Source organism: Dermacentor variabilis, chromosome 3 (genome assembly GCF_050947875.1).
Source record: "Dermacentor variabilis isolate Ectoservices chromosome 3, ASM5094787v1, whole genome shotgun sequence".
NCBI lineage: Eukaryota > Metazoa > Arthropoda > Arachnida > Ixodida > Ixodidae > Dermacentor > Dermacentor variabilis.
Genome location: NC_134570.1, coordinates 23,365,414 through 23,382,747, shown reverse-complemented (window position 1 = coordinate 23,382,747; position 17,334 = coordinate 23,365,414). Strand labels below are relative to the sequence as shown.

Sequence of the window (17,334 nt, the reverse complement as noted above, 5' to 3'; positions counted from 1 at the left end):
CCTAATCTCACCCCTCCACCTAGTCTTCTGACGTCCTCAATTGAGTTTTGTTCTCTTGGTACCCATCCTGTAACCCTAATGGTCCAACAGTTATCTAACCTGCGCATTACATGACCTGCCCAGCTCCATTTTCTTGATGTCAATTAGAATATCGTCTATACCCGTTTGCTCTCTGATCCAAACCGCTCTCTTTCTGTCTCTTGATGTTATGCCTTGTAATCTTCGTTCTAATGCTCTTTGCTTGGTCCTTAACTTGTTCTCAAGCTTCTTTGTCAGTCTCCAAGTCTCTGCCCCATATGTCAGCACTGGTGAGATGCACTGATTGTACACCCTCCTTTTCAATGATAATGGTAAGCGTTCAGTCAGGAGCTGGCAATGTCTGCCGTATGCGATCCAACCCATTTTTATTCTTCTGTGAATTTCCTTCTCATGATCAGGGTTCCCTGTGATTAATTGACCTAGGTAGACGTACTCCTTAGAGGCCGACTGGTGATCCTGAAATTTTGTTCCTTTGCCCGGCTGTTCATCATTATTTTTGTCTTCTGCATATTAATTTTCAATCCCACTCTTACACTCTCTCTGTTAAGGTCCTCAGTGATTTGTTGTAACTCGTCTGCATTGTTGCTAAATAGAACAATGTTATTGGTAAACCGAATGTTGTCGAGGTATTCACCGTCAGTTTTTACTCCTAAGCCTTCCCAGTTTAATAGCTTGAATACTTCTTCCAAGCATGCAGTGAATAGCATTGGAGAGGTTGTGTCTCCCTGTCCGACTCCTTTCTTTATAAGTATCTTCCTGCTTTTTTTGTGTAGAATTAAGGTAGCTGTAGAACCTCTGTAGATATTTTCCAATGTATTTATGTAAGCATTCTGTACTCCTTGATTGCGTAATGCCGCTATGGCTGTTGGTATCTCTACTGAATCAAATGCTTTTTCGTAATCTATGAAAGCCATATAGAGAGGCTTATTATGCAGTGCGGATTTCTCGATAACCTGATTAATGACATGGATGCAATACATTGTAGAGTATCCTTTCCCGAAGCCAGCCTGTTCCCTTAATTGACTAAAGTCCAGTGTTGCCCTTATTTTATTGGAGATTATTTTGATAAATTTTTTATATAATACTGGGAGTAAGCTAATGGGCCTATAATTTTTAAATTCTTTAATGTCTCCCTTTTTGTAAATTAGTATACTGTTTGCATTCTTCCAATTTTCTGGGACCCTTGCAGTCGATAGACACTTCACATAAAGAGCCGGCAGTTTTCCAAGCATTATGTCTTCTCCCTCTTTGATTAAATCGACTGTTATTCCATCTTCTCCTGCCACACTTCCTCATTTCATGTCTTGCAAGGCCCTTCTGACCTCATCGCCTATTATAGGAGGAGTTTCTTTATATATTGTGGGGATGCACGACTCTCACGCATGCCCTGATATGTTGTTTTCCTGCATAGCTCCTGTCTCCTGTAATCCGGCTTCACCGCATGGCTTAGTGCCAGTGGTAGTCGGTCTGGTTAAAGTGCAGTATGAGAGATGGCGCGAGTGTTGCTCTGCTAATGCCACCTAATGGCGGGGTTACTTGCGCGCAAAAAGGAGAAGGCTCTTCCTCTTTGGCTCGGGGTCGGCAAGCGGCGCGGACGTTCTGCGTGTGCACCGATCCATGCTTACGCGAGACCGTCTCGTGAAGCCTACCCCGGGATGGACGAACACGATCGTTGGAATGTGCCACCGTTCGCGTGACCGTACACGCAAAAGACCAGTTGTAGGTGTCCAGCATGGGGCGAATATATTCGCTCGTTATCCGGTCGCACTGAGTCGGATTTCCGCGATTTGTTGTGCACCCATCGGCATGTTTTGTGGATAGCAACTCGGCTAGCAGTTGCAATAAATGCCCGTGTGATTGTTTGCACTACTGTGTTGTTGTTCCTTTGTCCCAAGATCACGGGTGAGAACACCACAATATATATATGGAAGTTGTACACCACGCAATGACAAACTCTTAGCACTCCCCCGACAAGAATGCTTTAACAATGTAAATGCATGTTTTGGAGCCATTTCACATCAAATTACGCTATCATCCTTATGCTATTTTTAAAAATGATGATATTAAAAAAAATGAAAATTCTGTTTACGAATTGATGCATTTAATACACAAGGTATGTCGATGACTTAGCTGGTACATGACTTAAAAAAATGAACAGCGCTGATAACAAGGCTATACAAAAACAAGACAGCACACTATCGTGTTTCTTTTCATTTGCAGCCCAAACTTCTTGTAGCCCAGGTAACAGTGGAGATCACTGTTTCTTTCCAGCCAGACCATCTAGTACGTGGTATGGCCACGGCTACATATGGGGGAGGGTGGGCATTATTTTGCAAGTTTTCTATCACGTAATCTCGCTTTTGTGGGCATGTGATATTATTCTAGGTTTAAAAATGAAGCAATGAAGCCTTGCACTAGAATTTCAATAGTATCATATGATGCAAGTTTCATTCACTTTTGATGACCTGCTGTCTGACTTGTTTGTAGAGATGTTTGGAAGCAACTTGTGATCATGGTATTGTAGTCATCATGCGAGGCATATTGTTATTTGATCACACTCTGGAACTGATGAGGTAGACAGTCCGAAGCAGCGCTGCTTCTCGTTTAGAAGCCCTTGTGAAAATTACGGCATCCGTTGTTCGCAGTAAAGTAAGGGCTAGTAGCTCCGAGAGATTTGAAAGCGTTGTGTCTCCTGACACCCGTCTATTATGAAAATTACCGGGACGTTTAGTTAGGATAGGCTCTCCACAGCAAGCCGCACATGTTACAACGTGGTAGGTGAGCCTCAGCTAGGCGACTGGCCATGGCTGTCTGCTGCTGAACGATCGGGCATTGATGAGACGCTCTCCCTATGTCCATAATTATCCGCCAACTTCATTCTGGACACCTTTTATGCACGTCCCCCCACTCCTCATATTCATTACACCACTCCCCTCTTTGACATTTTTTTCCATAACATACTGTCACACACTTGAATATTCACCGGTTTGTTGAACAGCGCAGCAGCCACTAACATTCCTATGTTTCTGTTTCTGCATGGACTTTGAGGCCATTCTCCTACCTGCCCTCCCATCCGTTTGTTGTGGTAGTTTCTTAGCTTCCCTGGCCTAGCACCCCCGTCCTTGATATATTTTGCCATGCGCAAATCGGCATTCTTCTAAAGTGAAGCTTTTTCTTCTTCTTTCTCGAATGTTTTCCTGCGTCGGGAGTGGTGCAGTGCGTCATGGTGCTGAGGAAGGAGCGTGGCAGATAGGAAAGAAGACACCCAAAACTCGTTTGAACCTGTACATAGCGTTGAATGTGTGCAATGCCGCCTGGAGCTCTCCGAACGTCGATCGCCACATTAGCCTCTTGACAGCTGTAATTATCTGTAACCCCCACAAAATTACTGCAGAAATTGCAGCACTTATCTTTTTACAATACCCAAGCCCAGAAGGGCGCTATATATAATGGGGGGCAGAGAATGGGTAGAACCAACGTAGCCTTGCCACTCTTCGCTCGCAGTTTTTGTACAGGGGGGGGGAGGGGGATAGGAAGAAGGTGATGTGACAAGGTAAGGAAACACTACTACTATAGACATAACAGCAGTCGCGAGGAAACTGGATAAACTTTTCTAGGCACGATGACATGACAACCCCCGCCTCCCCCTTCTGACTGCCACAAGCCCTCGCCTTGCTTTCACATTCAAGCTTTCCCTTCATACATGTCACCCTTTCGGAGCCCGTCTCCTGAAACTTTCTGTTCCATGGGAAAGGGGGAGGGAAGGTATCATCACAAAATTTTGGGAGCGGTTTCGACCCCCTTCCCCCTGGCTGTCACTGTAATGACTAGCATTAATGGTATAGTGGCTTGCTTAGCAAAGCTGCACTGCAGTGCAGAACATTATGAACTAAACTTGAATCAAATTTTTGCATTGAATGCACAAACCCAATTTCAGGCAGAAGTGAATAATGTAAATACCAAAATTTGTGGTTCTCGTATTACATGCCAGATCTTTTATGGGTAGATTGTGTCTGTCTCTTTTAGCTTTTAGTTGGAGAAGTGCAGCTATTACAGCAGGTGCTCAGGATTTTAAGGGTGTGCGAATTTTGATTTTCAACATTGAATTGAACAATGGTAGTCTCAGATCGAGTGCTATTGATATAACTTTTCAGTCCACTTTTCAGTCATACATGAATCTTTACAAATTCCTTGAAAACTTAAAATTTGCAAATGTACCTGCAAATTTATTCAGACTGACTAAATCTAGTGAAATAACTTATTCTGTATTTGTAATTTTTGTCTATTTGTGCCATATGTTGGATGTTTTTCATTCACATGTTAAATTTCTGCCTCAATAATGGTCTGTCTGTGAGATCGGATGTTACACAAACTTCTTGCACTATGGTATCTTCAAGGCATTTGTCATTGTAAGATCTTAAAGGGGCCCTGAACCACTGTATGGGAATCTGCTGTATTACGAAGTAAAGTGCCCAGAAATGAGTGAGGAGCAGACTTCTGTTGAAAATAGAGCGTTTGAGAGAAGGGTGACTTAGCACTCCACTTTCAAGATCCACACACCGTGCATGACTGCAACATATGGCTGAGATGTTCCGAGATTCACGGACTATGCTTTTTCACCCCACCCAGGGGTGTTGGTTCAGGGGCCCTTTAAATGTACATGAAAACATTAGAGTTTTATGAATCATCGGTGCACTGCATAGACTCCACTCTATAAAATAAATTAATTATGCATTTGCAAGGTAGCCTTAAGAGCTTGGTTCGTGTGCTATGTCTAAATTCCACTGCTACTCTGTCTTTTGCAATCTCACTAAGATCACAGCACCTCTACACAATCTACATAACATCTAACAGTCAATCAAAATGACGACAGCTAATCAGCTTTGAAAAAAGAACAATTAGTCCCTTGCTTTGTTTAAAGTTTCATATAGAAGCAACAATTTTTGTGTCTGCTGTGCTGTCTGATTAGTATTTACTGTCTGAACATTTCTCTTTTCAGCAAAAGGTTCTTCACTTTTAGGTACCTATCCAAGACATGTTAGTACACTTCTCTTTTTGTAAGAGCAGATAATGCATGCCATGTGCAAGGGTTCATACTTTCATACATTTTTTAACTCCTGATAAATTTCATAAAGAATTTAACGATGCTGCGTTTATATCATGCTAAAACACCCTTGCCTTCGAGTGTTCAAAACATCTCAAATGTTAAAAGTTTATGATGAATTGATGAAGCATCACAAAACTATATTGCCAGTCACTTTCCCTGGTCTTATGTGCAAGAATGCACATTTGATGGTCTGCAGTTAAATTCAACACACCTGCAGCAGAGAACTTAAGTGTTTATTGCTTTAAGTTGTAGAAATGTTTTGTGCAACCTAAATTTTGGTCTCAAGAATCTTGCTTGAAAATGCATCATGTGCACCTGCCCATCCCCCATCACGTGCAACTGCCAAAAATCTACAAAACTTTATGGCCTTAGTGTGAGGACTCGTTAGAGCACTTTTTAATTCCATGTTGCATCCATAGACTGTAAATTGTTTCAGCTTTTAGTGGCAATTGCCATTCTACAGATCACTGAATAACTGCTGTGGTGGGGGTCGTATAATGCATGATCTAAAAAAAAATATATCTTTAGTAAAAAAAGAAAAAACAATTCTCATCTCTGGCAGTGTGATGTTCCAGCTGGTAGAGATGCAAACACTTAGAAAAAATAAATGTACAGGACCACGCTGGATTTGCTGGACTACCTGCTGGCACCATCGCACTGTCATTGTTCTCCAACTAGACCAGAAAACCACCTTGCTCATCTTTGGGCGGTGTTCAAACTCGGCTTCGTTTGTGAGCACAGGCATTCTAACCATTACACCATGGCAACTCTGTTGAAGCAACAGAAAGATGGGAGCATGTTATGCAGCTCGACGCATGTGTAGCAAGGCGTATAAATCACCGTTTCCACATGCTTTGCAGATGACTGTAGCTTCACTAAAAAACACTCGAGCATATGTGACGATACTTCCCCTAATGTGCATGCTTTGGAGAGAATGAGAATCTGTAGTTTCAAGCATCAGTATGCTTAGTGTGACAAGAAGGAAGACTGCTTGGAGCATGCAGACAGGTTCTTGGTGTGGCGATTGACAATCCTGAACACATGCCAGATGGAACATCAGTGAATAAGCAGCCTCTACTCTTTTTAATATGGTGTCGGCATGTTGTAAGTGACATTAACATGTTGGCAGTGTGCTTGTGTAAACGCATTTGAAAGAGGAAGCATGGGTTCCCCTTGACTGTTGCCATTACGTCTCATTTGCTCTCAACAAAAGGTTTAATAGCGTGTGCAGTTTTCACATCCAACATTTTTTTATAGGCAGGTGTACTTTTAATTGTACTGTGAAGTGATTTTTATTGAAAAGTGAACATTTACAAGGTGCCTTCAAAGAGCACAGAGGATGTACATACACTACAGTGACTGTGCTCATTGTATGGCGTTAATCTGAGTGATGCGATATTAAACCATAAAGTGGTCATGCCTAATGGTAACAGTGAGACATGGAGGCTAAAAACTGACTGGTAGATATTCTCATATATCAGATTATCAGTCTTGCATTATCAACCAAGCAAGAGTTTATCAGCTCCAATAACTCGGTGAGATCATCTGTTAGTGCTTTTCTTTTGCATCTGTACTTTTTTTGGTGTTGCTCTCCATTTATTTTTATGCTTAGGTGGAGGAAATCTGTAAATAAATATAATTAGGACTCTTGCACAGTTTTGGGCTCTTTGATTGGAAGAATTGTTTACAGCTGGGTAAGGATTTAGTTTGTGATGAAAATGCAGCAAGGACACGCATGCAGATAGGACAGGTGTTTATTTGCAACTCATATAATTTTAAATATTGCACCTAAGAGAACATATGTGCCAACAGCGGAAAGACGAGGGACATTGACTTTTTGAATGACTTTATTACTGGAGCACTAACAAGAAACCACGACCATAGAGATATGAATTTGTCTGCGGTTTCTAGCTGCTCTGCTCAGTGCGTGCCATTACAGCTAATGTTCTGACAGCAGAAGCGTCTGCCATGTGTGTTCCTGTTTGAATGAGCAGGATAACTTAATCCCATTGGCTACAACATGGCGAAATTCTCATAGTAGCAGCCCATTGTGTTGATGTAGGTAGTGCCTATATGAAAACTAAAATGGTCTGTATGCTGCTTGCCTGCAGGTTGTAAATGCTTGACACATGCTTCACCTACCAAGACACAACTTGCAACATTCCAAGGAGCAATGGAGCACTACGGCTACTGAAAGATTATCAAGTGCTGCACCGGTGAAAGCCGCACACCTCGCCATGCACGAAGTTGGCTTGTCTGTCAATGGTAGCATCGCAGAACTGTGGATATCATTGCTGTGAGGCGTCTTCTTTAGTGAAACTACCTAATCATCACATGTGGTTGCTGCACACAGATACAATTTTGGGCATATTGCTGAGCTGGTCATTTTATTTGTGAATAAAGAAAGCAAGAAGCCAGCCCAGCACATAAATTTTCGTATACCGACAAAATGGTGCTGTGTTAAAGTTGTGTGCTACTTGCATGGTGCTGAGGACACTTTGGACTCCTGTGGATGGTTGCAGACATTGTTTTCTCAGTCGTCATGAGAAATGTGACATGCTTGATTGGCATGCCCTTGGAGAGATACTGTTTAACATGATTGACAGGAAACGCTGCATCAGCCTGGCTCTGCACTGCACCGGTTTCCAAAAGCTAAGAAAAATAAATCCTGTAAATAACTTCATAAACCGTTGCTTTTTCTGGTCTGTATGTTGTCAAATGTTTGTTCATGCGCCCGAAAAAACAAATAAAACCAGTGGTACTGTTGCCCGAGTCCTTGTTTGGTGAATAAAGCGCTGCTATATGGCTTGCAATGTAGCGAGAGAAAAATGAATAGTAAATCGCGCGGCTGACGTAACAGGTATTATGGGTTGTGCAACCGCAAAAGCAGTAGACTGATTTACAGGCAGGAAAAATAATAAAAAAGGCGTGCTACGTTTGCCTCCGTTACAAAAAATATCCGGCATGACTCCGTCCGGACGATACGAATTGCCACGACATCGAACATCTAGCCCTAAGCAGCTGAGGACACCCCTATTTTATAGCAAAGCTGTTACACTACGAGCACTAAACAGGGCAAGAAATCGGATGTATGAGCTTAAACAAGTGGCCACATAAAGTGCTAACGCGCGAACTTGGACGTGTTCTCTATCCGGTCCTGAATCTAATTACAGCTGCAGCCTGCGTGTCATATCCCAAGCGCAACTTTCCGGTTAGGGTTCATGACCCCATTTAAGGCGAGCTTTTCACGCCCTGGACTCACTCCTACGCTCATATGGCCTTACACGCTCCATTCGCCCTTATCCCCGGGTACACTGAATTTGTTTGATAGCCGAAAAAGCGATTACTGACGGGCCGACAGGAGAAATAACTTCTGTTGAGTAAAGGTCGGCCAGTTGTCATGCTCGTGCCGCGGAAAAAACATCCACAACAACACGTGATTTTGTAGCTCCACCCACTAGCTATGTTTTCTCGGTACACGATTGGTCAACACGTGACGTATCAAATGTTTCATTTCAAGTGTCCTAATACCTATATCTAAAGGGCATGCACACTTTGGCTGAATATGGGGCAGTAAAATTATATGCATGTTATTTTTCACGTGAATTGTACAATGTTTTTCTTTACGTGTGCGCAAAAAAGTTATGTAGACACTTTGCAGCTTTTAAACGCAGAAGTCAGAGATAAATCGTAAATTAGACATCCTTAGAACCTTAGTCTATAAATTCTCTTTTTTTAACTCACCATTCTTCTCTAAAAACATTGCAGACCATATAAATCTACCAGAAACTAGCAAACAATGCGTTTATTGTTTCACACGCGCAAAACAATACATATTTGCAACTCGTGAACTGCGATCGCGACATAAGGCCGCGCTCGAGTGGCACGTCAATCACAGTTACCACGTGGTGCGTCGGCATACTACAGGAGTGTTCTGCGAGTGTTTTGATGAGCTCCCGCCATCTTGGGAGGAAAGTGTTCTACTTTGGTGCAGAAAAAAGACGTGTAGCTCGCCAAATCCACCTCCGAGATTGTCGCCAAAGGTGTGCGGGATTCATCGGGAACTGCTCTACGACATGAGTTTAGATACCCTGCTTGAAGCCGCCAAATACATCGAATATAGATCAGAAGCAAAAGCACGTGGTAAGGATATTTCGTTCCGGATTACCATCGGTAGCCTCGGATGTGTGCCTCGATGATCGCGAACGGGTGCCCCTCCGGTGTTTCTCGTTCCGTGGGCGATCGCGCTGGACCCTGGCCTCGAATCAGGCACCGGGTGTGTCCGCGATCGGGCCAGGAAGCGAGCGGATGGGAGCTCGTCTGCGAACAATGTCGCTCCTTGTCTGCTGTCGCGGCGTCGATCTAATACGCGGTCGGCCGAATAAGGGTCGCATCGGGTAAGCATGTGTCAGTGGACTCGAAAACAACGTCCTCTAAACTCTCGCGGTCGTATCGGCTTTGCTCGGACCTGCTCGGGCTTTCGTAGGCTGCGAAAACAGCGGCCGTGTGCAGGGCGAAGGTTGAAGATGGCTTCGGCGCACTTTAATGTAAATAACCGGATGAGAGAGCCGTCAGTGACTGTTGGGTGGGGTGGTGTTTGCTGCTCGGCGCCGTCGTCAAATGCCTCGGCTGTATCAGGACAGCCTCGCAGATGCTTTCGTGTGTGCTACGAGCCAGTTACCGTGGTAATTGTCGCTGTGCCTTTTTCTGTTTGCTGCTCTTATGTGTATATTCTTTTATTTGTGGCCCTACGTGTGCGCTGCAGCGCGGTGCGGTTTGTGACCGCTCGAGCACAACGCGTATACGCCTGGCGGCCCCGGGCTGCGGCTTTTGTCTTATTCTAGATTTAACGTTTTCGTTCTGCTGCCCGTTAGCATACCCGATGACGCAGAAGCATCATTCCTGCGTCCAGTGCAGTAGTAATAAAAAAAGATGTTGCGAAAATGTGGAGCGTTTGCGAGCCCGCCTGCGCAGGCCGTTGCTACTAGTTGTGCGCTGCCTATCACGTATCTTTTGCAGTGCATTGCCTCAATCGTCATCTCTGGCATACGCGTGGTCGACTTGCGTGCTTCAGGAGGGCACCTCCCCCTCTCGCGAGCGTGACGCATTGAGAGGTCCACCTGACACTCCTCATTGGGCTACAGCGACCGCCGTGGCCGCTGTTTTTGTTTCCTCCCTCCCCGCGCGAGCGTTGGCGGGCGTCGTGCGCGTGTGCCATGCGCGGCGCACATGCGTGAGAAGAACGCATGCGGCCCCTCCGGTTGGGCGTGCGTGTGTGACAGGGTGCCCTCCCTCTCATCCTCCGCTCCTCCTCCCCATCAGAGAAAGAGAGAGGGAAAAAACGCGTGGGGTGTCTAAAAAATCTGCGCGCATGGGTTTCATGAACGGGCAGCGATAATTCCGTTGTGTCGGGGTAGCTGCACTGTAGCGCTTTTGCGCACGTAGTTGTCGACTGTCGGTCCAAACGCTAGTGCGAATGCGCGGTGCGGTTGCCGCTCATTCGGCCACGTAGCGCTCTGTGAGCCGCCGGCCCCACGCGCGTGTTCTGTTGTTAAACACGCTGTTCGGCCGCCTCTCCCTCTGCTCCTGACTCGCGCCTTGTCTCTCTCCCGCACCCTCCTCTGTCCTGTGTGCCGGCCACCGTGCGGGGAATTCCCAGGCGAGATCCCGCAGGATTACCAGACGTTCGCTCTGCAGAGCAAAGCCATCGCAGCGGCGGACGAGTTTCGGATCCAGGCGAGGCAGCAGCTGCACAACGCATCTCGGTGTGACAATTCTTCGGACTCCTACTCGTCGAATCACTGCGACGATGGCCGAGAGAAGAGGCGGTCGGGCGGGTGCGTAAACCGTCCGCCTCCTCCTCCTCCTCTTTTGTTTCAGTTTTAATAAAACGCGAAGTTCCTTACTAGGCCGGACTGCGATTCAAGTGAAATTTTATTCCGCGCGCCTGGAACTGCCATTATACGCATGTTCCCGGGAAAAGTGGCCATAGAGTTAGCAGAAGAAAATAAAGAAAGTTTGATGTATTGTAAGCTCTCGTGATTATTGTGGGCGGCGCAAGAAGTAAAACGTGCTCTTGAGAAGCCTCAAATGGCTGGAGCCATGAGAATAAGGGGAACCCAGGATCTCGAGTTTTAGCGAAGTCAACATGTATCAAATCCAGGGAAAGTGTAATGTTGTAGTTGACAAGGCATTACTAGCTCACATTACAATGCAAGTGTTGGTTGAGTGTGACAGTCAACACTTGAGAAAATAAATGAAAAAAAAAGCACCTTCGTTGGTCATTTGACTCCGAACAAAAAAGGGCCTCTTGAAGAGGTTAACAAGCTAGGATGAGTGCTCATATGGAGTTAATACAGTCAAAAATGCTTATTTCCTTGCAAGTCCATGACATTGTTTGAACGAAAAATTCAGCCTGCAATTTTATTGGTGCGCTCAAGCACTTCGATTGATGGCTGCAGTAATCTGTGGCACGGGAGCATATTTTTTGTTTAAATACAGTGGGAAGGTTAGGATGGATAGAAAATTGCTGCACAACTTCCAGATCTGATTTGTCTCCGACTTAGTGGTTTGGAGGAACACTCTAGTTTTGCACCTCTGTCATGGCCTTGCCCGGGTGAGGTGGCCAGGCCAGACTACTGCAACCACAAATTTGTGGCGAATTCTTAACAATTCTTAACAAGTCTTAATATTCATAACAAGTCTCATTGATGAATATTTGATTAATTTTACAATTAATGTAATGGTTCATGAGGAAACTTGTTTTTAGACAAGGGTCATGAAACTAGATCTTGGGTGGCGACATTATATCTAAGCAATTGCCAGTGCATAATTGACTCACTCAAGTCTAGGATGTAGGTAAGGAATCAGTAACGTGCAATTTAGCTGAAAGACAAAAGTTACATATGTGAATAAAAATTCCCTGTGATGTCTGTCTGAAATCGTAACTTAGTGGGTGACTCTGTGAAAAAGTGCACATATTTCCTTTCGTTGCCTGCTGTTGCATTTGAATGTACACAATAAAATAGTAAAATGGAGGAAATTTATTTTGATAGGAGCTAATGTGTTACCAGTGCTATGTAAATCAATTGAAGGTGTAATGTAAAGACATCTGGAGTTCCATCTATCATTAAAGAAAAGCTGCACTATTCATGGGGTATCATCTAGAACTTCAAAGTAAGCTTCAGTTTGATTTCTATTACAAAAACATATTTATTAGCAGTTTCAATTGGTTTCTTGATAGGTTGTGCACATTACAAAAGAGCGACCAAACATACAGGTTATTTTAGATGCATCAGATTTTTAAAAATTGCCCGTGGCAGATAGCAGAATTCTAACCCTTGAACTAAATCACTTCATGAAGCGGTCATTAGTTCCATGAGAAATCAAAAAGTTTAATTGAATAATTAACAAATTACAATAATTACTTCTAACTTTATTTACTTTATGGTGCATATTTCAATGTACAAATTGTAGCAAGTGAGCTTGCAAGGCGTATTAATTTGAAATGAATTCTGAAGCTGGCACTAGTTTTGAGATATGCACTGTGAAAGTTGCAGTAAAAACATACTGCTTCCACTTATTTTTTAAAGAAAATGCTGATTTATGCATTGAAGCAATGCTTCCATACACAAACGGAAAGATGACTGGAACTCCAATACATTTCATCAGACACTTTGAAAATTAATATCTCAAGACTGGTGTACTCCCGAGAATTAGCTCATTAGTTCCAAGTGGATTTATTGCCGTGCGAACTCGCTGGCTATAATTTTTAAATTGAAATATGTACCGTACAGTAATTAATTGAATGGTTAATTCACGTATCTATGTCAATTATTCAATTAAGCATTTTGATTTCACAGATGTAATGGGCCATCTCATCGTGAAATTTAGATCTAGGGATAGAATTGTGCTTTCTGCAACAGGCAATTTTTCGAAATATGGGGTAGCTAGGGAAGAAGAAAAAAAACTGGTATAATAGTATGCAGCTGCTCGCAAGAAGCACTGTTTTGTTCGACTTGCAGCGAATGGTTGATGAATTCAAAGACTTCGCATATGCAAGGTAAAATAATTCTCCCTGCTGCACTTGCCTCTGCTATACACACTTGGAGAAATCCAAAAGATTGATTAGCTCAAACACAGAATCTGGAAATAATGACATCTTGCCTCATACATAGCAACCCACTTATAACACTATTGACAAAACACAAGTATGTGTTCACTATAACCAATTGTCATTAGAGAGTTTTAGTGTAGGGGACGCAAAGCGTTGGGGCCTCTAGCGCTTGGGTGCGTTTGCGTACACAAGCAGAAGCACGTTATATGTTAGCGGCCCCAAACGTAAGCCGCAGTGAGGTCGCATGTGCTTGCAGTGCCATCAACGTCTGATCGTTGCTGCGTTTTCATTTCTTTTAAATATGAAATCAAGCATATGAAGTAAAGTACATAAAACTATTCTTATTAAAATCAGTTAATACAGAGGTTTAGCATGTCCGGTATTTGGGTAAATGCAGGCAGAAGCAGGTTGGGGTGTTGGGGCAAAGCCGTAAATGGGAGCGGCCTGCATGGTGCAGTCGCCTGGTGGCGCAATGCTCAAACAGAAAAAAACAGCTAATGTTGCAGTAACCAAGTTTATTTTACTTTGCTGCGGGTGTAAATTTTTGGCAGCAACACGATTACACCAGTGCCGAAGATTTACACCAGCAGCGAAGTAGTATAGACTTGGTTACAGCAATATTAGCTGTTTTTGTACGTTGGAGCTTTGTGCCATCAGATGGATGCACCATGCAGGCCGCTCCCATTTACTCCCCTGCCCCAACTGTCCGCCTGCGTTTGCCCAAATACTGGACACTCTAAACCTCTCTAATATATATAAAAACAACGTCTGTTGACACTTGGCGAAAGATTTATCAGATTATTTACCCGCTAGCTACTCGTAAGTTCTCGTACATAGCAAGAGTCATGTAGGTAACATGACTGCTTAGGGGCAGCGAAGTTTTCGGCCGCCCCAACAACCCCAAGGACGCAAGTAGACGTAGCGGTCTGCGCATGCGCAGTACCGTCGCCCCTAGTTCTTGCGTAGGCAAGCCGCTTGCGTCCTCTAAACTAAAACTCTCTAGTATACCTGAACTGACCATGAAGCTGCTGCCCATGGATACCAGCACACTTGTGTAAGGGCAGCATTCCACTATCCTAGCATCGCACAATATCTAATAAGTATACTTTTTATGATCTCCGAGTACTATACCAATCTGCTGCTTTGTGGAACTCAAAAAGAAAAAGAAACATTGCAATTTTTAAGAAAAAAATAAAATTGTGCAATCAGTGTTAAGCAAGCTCAGCATTACTTAAAATCAGGGGTTGCTTTGGTAGCAGGCAGGATGTGGTCGTACATACTATGTAGCAACTATGTGTTTTATGTGCACTAATGGTTGATGTTGGATCTGTACACCATTGCATGGCTATAACATCGTCCTTGATAACCCTAGCCCGTGTTGGCTATTGACCCAATATGTGTGATGGGAATATAATTAAATTAGATTATTTTTTGTATGCATCCAGTGCAGAAGTTGGTAATGTTTGTTAGTCATTTGAGCAGCACATCATTATATGCGGTATCATCGTATCTGTTTTACTTTGTCCTTTTGCCCACTGGTCTGCATACTTTGCAGGCTTCTTGACGTCTGCTGCAAAGTATCATGTACAAACTTTGAACGAGAAGAAAGAGTGGTTAACCGAGGGGCCAGATTTTTGTTAGTCATATAAGAAGCCAACAAACACTGACACAAAGGACAACATAGGGGAAATTACTTGTGCTTAATAAATGAAATAAAGAAACAATAAATTAATGGAAATGAAAGTGGATGCAAAAAAACTTGCCGTAGGTGGGGAACGATCTCACAACCTATGCATTTCTCGTGCGATGCTCTATCAATTGAGCTACTGCGGCGCTGTTTCTCCATCCACTTTCCTGAGTATTTATGTTTCCTAGTAGAACCCTGGGAGTGTTAGCCAGCGCCACCACTCACAGACCTTTGCGGCGGTCGTGGAACGTCCTTTCTGCCGCAGGCTTCACAAGAACGTGACATGATGCATGCTCACGTGACGTAATGTTTCTGCAGCAGGCGTCACATTCTCTTGACATTCACATGACATATCCCGCCTCCCTTACTACTATTATTTTTTTCCTTCTCTTTCTTTACTGCTGTATGGTGCATTCCCAGTAGCATCATTGTGCATTCAGCATTGGACGAATAACCGAATCTTTACTTACAGCGCAAATGAACCAACAAGGACAAAGAAGAAAGAAGTAACACGAGTGCGGACTCGCTACAGAAAATTTATTTTTTACAAACACCACATAAATGGGAAAACTAATGCATGCGTAAAGATGCCATTGTACCGACTCACCCAGCTAGCTGATTAACCGAAGTCACGTGCCATGGTCAATGACATTGCAAGCAGTGTGTCTTGTGTAGAGGCATCTGTGCATGTGACCTTGGCTCCCTTGAGATTAAAGGCGCGAATTCTTCTTTTTGACATTTTAATCATTTTCATGCCATGCAACTGTTTCATACTTTACAGACACGGTCACCAATGCACTATTTACACATTGCACTTTTTTGTTTGCAATGCAATGCCCAAACCTGCTGAGGGGTCCTTTAAACTGTGACATTATTACAGGAAGGCTGGGTTATCATGCGGCCATCACTTTCAGTAGATTAAAACATGCTAAATGAGAAGCTAAAAGTGCAGTATGTACATATATATATTTTAAAATGTGCCCTAAATTATCGCATTTATGTATGTAAAATCTGGACAAAATTTGAAGCCTTTTTCGAAATTGTAATGCTAGCTTTGCCACAATGCAGTTTGTCAAGCTAATGTAGACATGGCTAACGTGATGAAACAATGTGCAAGAGGTAAGCCCCCGCATGTGCAGCTAGCGTATCACCTGCATTTGAACCATGACCGCTGCCATCATTAGTTGGGCATATGTGCAATGCCGAGAAACACTTGCGAATGAGTAAATGCATCTAATTTTGCCTTCAGGTGTGGCTTTACAGCAGAAGATGCCAAAATGGCGTGAAGCTGCGCCTCACAAAATTATTGTTCATATCCGGGCTCTGCTTCGTGCTTAGGAAGTGGGGAGGTGACAGCTGACACTTGTAGTAAAGCAGACTTGATATAATTAAACCTTATTACACACTGCAGCAGGGGATAAGGACTGACTGAGCCCATTGCTGCTTCGTTTTAATAATCTGACAAGAACCGGCATATTTAGCATTGCATTAATGTGCTGCACTTTTCTGTGAAGCTGTGTCATACTTCAACAGAGAAGAATAGTTAGCTGATTTCTGAATGTGTAAAACAAGACCGCCTTTGGAGCTCTGCCCTGTTGTGCCAAGTTGATTTTATAAAGGTTTTTATACTGTTCAATGCAGTGCAGTAATTATTTCTGGGATTTACAAGCAGGGATTGGTTGTACACACAAAACTGGTAATGCACTGTGTTTACTCAGATGCAAGTGCCCCCTCCTTTTTTTATTATTTTCTAAATGATGGCCAAAGTTAAAAAAGTATGCTTAGATCTCCCGCAAGTTTGCATAAACAGGCTTCCCCCTGCACTTAACATGCAGCCAAGATTGGCAATCCTCCACTGATAAGCACTCTCGAAGCTAATAGATGTGTTTTGAAAGATTGGACCGTGCGAGGAATGAATGCCAGCAGGGATGGTAGCACCAGTCCACGTGCTGGCACCTCATTCACGATTAGAGCCATTTCTAGCCTGAGGTCCTCCATGTTGCCTAGCTCTCATGAGGTGTGCAGAGAAGAGCACTTGCAGGTTTTGCATATTGCTAAGATGCTATTGTCATGTGCATAGCTCATATTTAGTCTGGATGCTTTAACGTTCAAAATAAATATAGCTGCCTCTTTAAGTTGCTGCTTAGCAACATGGCACTCACTATGACCACTCTGCCACTCTGTACAGAAACTTTCGTGCTGCTTTCTCAGCTTCTACCCTTGCTAGCCCAAAACTAAAACTGATTGTCCTCCTGTTCTGTAGATTGATTTATTAAGTTTAATGTCCTGAAGTTAATGTCCTGTGAGAGACGTAGTGGGAGACTCCCAATTGATTTTGAAAACCTGAAGTTCTTTATGTGCAACCATAGTACAGTACACAAGCAT

General features: G+C 43.5%; 2 protein-coding genes across 3 annotated transcripts in view; both read left to right on the top strand.

Moving 5' to 3' along the window:
- Positions 1-7,918, top strand: part of LOC142575284 (transmembrane protein 248-like) — a 29,107-nt gene extending 21,189 nt beyond the window's left edge. The window contains exons 7-8 of one of the 2 annotated variants that reach the window (XM_075684518.1): positions 5,039-5,076; positions 7,258-7,918. In XM_075684518.1, coding sequence (XP_075540633.1) covers positions 5,039-5,059 — 21 coding nt within the window. In that variant the 3' untranslated portion in view covers positions 5,060-5,076; positions 7,258-7,918. The remainder of the gene's footprint in view (positions 1-5,038; positions 5,077-7,257) is intronic. The other variant, XM_075684519.1, reaches the window with a different exon arrangement.
- Positions 7,919-9,076: 1,158 nt separating this feature from the next.
- Positions 9,077-17,334, top strand: part of LOC142575280 (uncharacterized) — a 61,599-nt gene continuing 53,341 nt past the window's right edge. The window contains exons 1-2 of the mRNA XM_075684510.1: positions 9,077-9,289; positions 10,806-10,983. Of these exons, the coding sequence (XP_075540625.1) occupies positions 9,223-9,289; positions 10,806-10,983 (245 nt within the window). The 5' untranslated portion in view covers positions 9,077-9,222. The remainder of the gene's footprint in view (positions 9,290-10,805; positions 10,984-17,334) is intronic.